At 23.9% G+C, this 4,744-nt stretch overlaps 1 protein-coding gene across 1 annotated transcript; it reads left to right on the top strand.

The window, feature by feature from the left end:
* The first annotated feature begins 1,751 nt into the window (after nucleotides 1-1,751).
* LOC110279751 (uncharacterized) lies at nucleotides 1,752-3,703 on the top strand. Its single transcript, XM_021139632.2, has 6 exons — nucleotides 1,752-1,891; nucleotides 2,124-2,218; nucleotides 2,468-2,554; nucleotides 2,674-2,857; nucleotides 3,312-3,402; nucleotides 3,669-3,703. The coding sequence occupies exons 1-6, from the start codon at nucleotides 1,865-1,867 to the stop codon at nucleotides 3,701-3,703; spliced, it is 519 nt and encodes a 172-aa protein (XP_020995291.2). The 5' UTR covers nucleotides 1,752-1,864.
* Nucleotides 3,704-4,744: the final 1,041 nt, after the last annotated feature.

The raw sequence follows: 4,744 nt of genomic DNA, 5'->3' as shown, positions 1-4,744 counted from the left end.
TCTTTTAATAAAATATTGTAAAAGTAGTGTATTCAAATATATTAAAAATTTTGAATTTATAAAAATAGAACAAATTAATGAAAGGACTAATTTAGTGCACGATATTCAATTTCAGGGATTCAAATGAGTCATTTGATGCAAATAAAGAATCAATTTGGTGCATATATAATGTTGACATAGTAGATAACACGTGGACAAATAAAATTGTGACATGTAACATAACCTGACACATGGCAAAATAGCATTGTGACACGTGGCATAACCATCTTCATCAGTATGTCACATGTCGCTAATTGACACATCATCATACTGTTATACGTAGCCAAATCATAAGGTGACATATGTCACTAAACGTCTACATCATCAAACTACATCAACGTACCGTTAACAAAAAACAAATCAGGATTGAGGATACAATTTTTCTAATTTCAAGAATAACATTGATACAATTAAAATCTTATAAACAATTTTAACGCACAACAACAATTTCAAATACCACTTTGAGAATTTATTCTCTAATTAGCACAACTGAATTTTTTTTCAATATCATTTATGACCAGAGATTCTTTTCCTTTGACTCAATAATCAATTGCTTAATTATTGCTATAAATGCTCACGATTTATTGAATTTATATAGCTATAATTAAATGCTTTTAGATTGTATGTCTTTTTTGGTTTAATTATGTTTATATTTATTAAAAAAAATTCGAGGAGATCAAAGTTTATTTTTTATTATTTTTATCTTATATTTAAATTAACATTAATCAATTCTTATATTTTTTTACTAAAAGTATTAACTTATTAACATTGCTCATTTGATTAATATTTAAACTTTTTTTGCCAATATATCGATGTATTACTTAGGATCAATAAATAATATATATATCAGTAGTATTATTTAAAGTGACATTACACATCTTATATTTCTTTATAAAAAATAATTTATATTAATCTAACAATTAAATTACAAGAACCTATATTACAAAAATTATTAATACCAAATTTTATAAAAATTGACTATTGATAGATAAGACTATAATCTAATAACCTATATATATTCATGTTCATTTAAACTTTTATATACACGGTTAGTGTGATCTATAAAAATGTATATTAAATAATTTTGAATTGACTTATAACTTTAGGAACATAATCTATAATATATACATTTCGAATCCAATTTGTAAAATCTTATTTCAAAAAAAAAATTAAAAAATAATATCTAAAATTATCTTATATAATATAATATTTATAATTTTATACACATAATAGTCAATTATATTTATATATAACATTTATTATACCAATATCATTTGATCTGCCTTAGTGAAATAGGTTTGACCAATTAAAAGATGGCTCAAAACTTCATTATTCACCGAATAGCTTTTTTTTAATAAAAAATTTTCATTTTTATACACTACAAAATATTTTATATCGTTGTTTAATCATATTCGTTCTTTTGAATAATTATTTATAAAAAATAATTATTTTTGTTAATATCACGCTATATAATTAGATACACGTGTAAAACAATTTTATACTCCATACCGTGCATAAAAATTAAATTTATAAAAAAAATTTATATTTTCATATAAAAATATTGATTCTTGATTCTTATTCTATACCTATAAATATTCAATGATACCAGTGCAACAACTCCTATCTCTCTTTCTCCACCGTTGGATCATTATTAAAGGTGCTAATAGTGAATATATAGAATTATCAATAGGTTTCAAAATTCACAAATTTGTTGTCTAGGATTTATCTCATTGTCTAGTCAAATTGATCACATATATTCAAAGTAAAATATATCTTAGCTCTTGTTCTTACAATAATTTAGTTCTTACTCAAAGTCCTTACAATAATGGAAGATAAAAAAGTTTGCCATCAGGTACTTAAATTTTCTTGAATTTCTTTCATAATACTTGTTTCAATTTCTTTGTGGCTTATCTTTTAGAGTGTGATCATGATTTTATTTGAAAGCAAAAAGTAATCTTCATGAAAATATTTCAATTAAAAAGTTTATTGAATTGATAAGAATAATTAATTATAGATTTTAATTAGCTTGTTGGTTCACTAATTTATTCATGGAATATATGTCTTTGTTTGATTTTCAATGACAGTGTCGTGGAAAATCTGAAAATTTTATGAGATGTAAGAATCTGAAAAAGCAAAAACAATGTAAACTGAAGTTCTGTAAAAGGTGCCTCTTGAACAGGTCAGTTATAATAATAGGATATTATTTTATTTAAATAAAAAATTTATTATTTACACATTTAGATCCGGATAGAAACTTTTATCAGTTTGTATATTTAATTAGGTACATTTTTGTAATCATAAAAAATAAAAAATGATTTGTTATATTTTTTGACATATATATATAACCCTTTTAGTGATCTTTATTTATATATTCTTTTTTTCTATATTTAATTTGTATATAATAATTGTGGTGATTTATATATATTAGGTACGGATTGAAAATTGAAGAAGTGGGGCTTTTGGATGATTGGAAATGTCCAAAATGCCGAGATAAATGCAACTGCAGTGTTTGCCTGTAATAAGTTTGGATTTTATTTGTCTTGTCTTGTGATTTTATTATGCACCACCATTTACATTATTTAATTTATATATATGAGTTGGAAATAATTATATATAAATGTGATATTATTATAGAACCAAAAAGGGTTATAAACCTACTGGCAAACTGATCAGGGCAACAAAATCTGAGGGTTATGATTCTGTGTCACAAATGCTTGACACAAAAGGTGACGAAATTCTAAAATCAGTTGCTCCCATTCATGATGATGATGATGATGATGATGATATCACCATAGCAGCGTTATTATTGAACGATAAGGTATATAAATGTTTTCAAAATTTTATACCTAATCAATGATATATTGGTTATTAAACTTCCAATAAAATTACTGTAAGCAACACTATTATGTATAAAAAAATACCTACACACTAAAAATGCACTAAATTAATTAGGTAAAAATTCAGGTGTAGTCGATTTTACGTGAATTGATAGTTGAGAGTTGTTAGATGAAAATTTAGTCAAATCAGTCAAATCATTTAACGACTCTCATCTATCAACTTCATGTGAAGTCGACTGCACCTGAGTTTCGACGAATTAATTATTATGTATAAATAATATATATAATTATTCTAATAAAAGTTTCAGTTTAAATATAAAAAATTAAAAAAGTTATAGATATGTATAATAAAAAATAAAAAATAAAAATTTGTGTGTGTATATATGATAGACGACATTTTTAAGATTTGAGTAATGTTGATGGTAATTGTTGCAGGAGACTTCATCCAATGGACAAGAGAAAAGAAAGGTATCTCCTGAAGGCTTTAGAAAGGAAAAGAAAACGAAAAAGAATGAGTCTCCATCAAGTGAGAAAGGAAAAGAAAAAAAAATCACTAAAGTCTCCAAAAAGGAAAAGAAAACAAAAAAGAAGGATAGTAGCATCCTTGCAAAAGGAAAGACTCATTGGACTTCTAAGTTTACATCTCTCATGACTTTTGGACAAAAAAACGAATAAAAAAGTTTGTGTTGAACCAAGTTCATTTCTCTAGGAGTGGATTAGTGTTAAAGTAATTATTATGGACTTAGTAGTAATTGGATTTTCATTTGTATGCTTTAATTTACATCATTTTAGAAGAGAATTATATCGATTTCAAGCAACAAATTTGAAGTGATTGAGTAATAAGAAAGAAAACTAAAGTCTCGCTTTAATTTATTGATTTATCTAGAGTTTAAGTTTTATACATTGTATAATAGTAGTGCTCGGAAACAGTAAGTTTTATAATTTGTAATCATCAATTAATTATTATTAGTATTTTTAACGTATAAAATTATATCAAATAATATAAAATTATTCATTTTTTTTTATGATTAAATATTAGTTAGATTTTAATAAAAGTGATAGTTTATAAACTTTCTCGTTTTTTATTACCATCCAATAGTATATAGATAAAAGTAAAACTAGTTTTTCTTTTTATTTTCCGAGATATAATAATGGTGTGATGAAAACCCTCTCACTTTTGCCTATACGTAACATATATATATACACCTTAGTAATAGAGTGACATGAATTCCTTTTAAGGTTGTAATAAAGTGGTGGATTTAGGGTTTAAATCAAATAGGGTCATATGTATGTGGAGTTTAATTTTAGGTTGTAAATAAACACATGGTTTTGTGTAAGCAACAATATATACATATTCACGAATCACGATTCATCTATTAATTAATCAATTATCAATACAATTTCGTTACGTTATAAATAATATTTCTATCAATTTTTGTTTATGACTATATTTAATGAAAGTGTCTTTATAAATGTGTCTAATAAAAATACTTTTTTTATAACTGTGTCTAATAAAAATATTTTTATAGATATATTTTCTAAATGTATCATTTTATATATGTGTGTTTAAAATATAATAATTAATTATTATTAACAATAAATTAACAAATAATATATTAGTACCCTATACTTTTTTTTATCAATATCATAACTAATAAAAATACTTTAATCTCACCATGTTTGCATGCCTAACAATAATAGTGAATCAAACAATAAAATTCATCTATCTATATATGGTAATCAACATAAATTAAGATAATCTTGGTGCTGTGCAATGATGAAACAATTGAAGTTCATCAAAATGATTCTTGCACAATCTAAAATGTAATAAGTTCATATATGTCTACTTGGATTCTGAAAATTAAAGC

Source organism: Arachis duranensis, chromosome 4 (genome assembly GCF_000817695.3).
Source record: "Arachis duranensis cultivar V14167 chromosome 4, aradu.V14167.gnm2.J7QH, whole genome shotgun sequence".
Taxonomy (NCBI): Eukaryota; Viridiplantae; Streptophyta; class Magnoliopsida; order Fabales; family Fabaceae; genus Arachis; species Arachis duranensis.
The sequence above is the reverse complement of the archived record's forward strand: the minus strand, read 5'-3'. Positions and strand labels throughout refer to the sequence as shown.

What these genes read in the sequence shown, in the direction of transcription:
- LOC110279751 (XM_021139632.2), top strand. Translation starts at nt 1,865, where the DNA reads ATGGAAGATAAAAAAGTTTGCCATCAG. An exon ending in TGCAACTGCAGTGTTTGCCT is followed by an intron (nt 2,555 to 2,673) that starts GTAATAAGTTTG and finishes ATATTATTATAG; the next exon opens with AACCAAAAAGGGTTATAAAC. An exon ending in AAAGAATGAGTCTCCATCAA is followed by an intron (nt 3,403 to 3,668) that starts GTGAGAAAGGAA and finishes ACATCATTTTAG; the next exon opens with AAGAGAATTATATCGATTTC.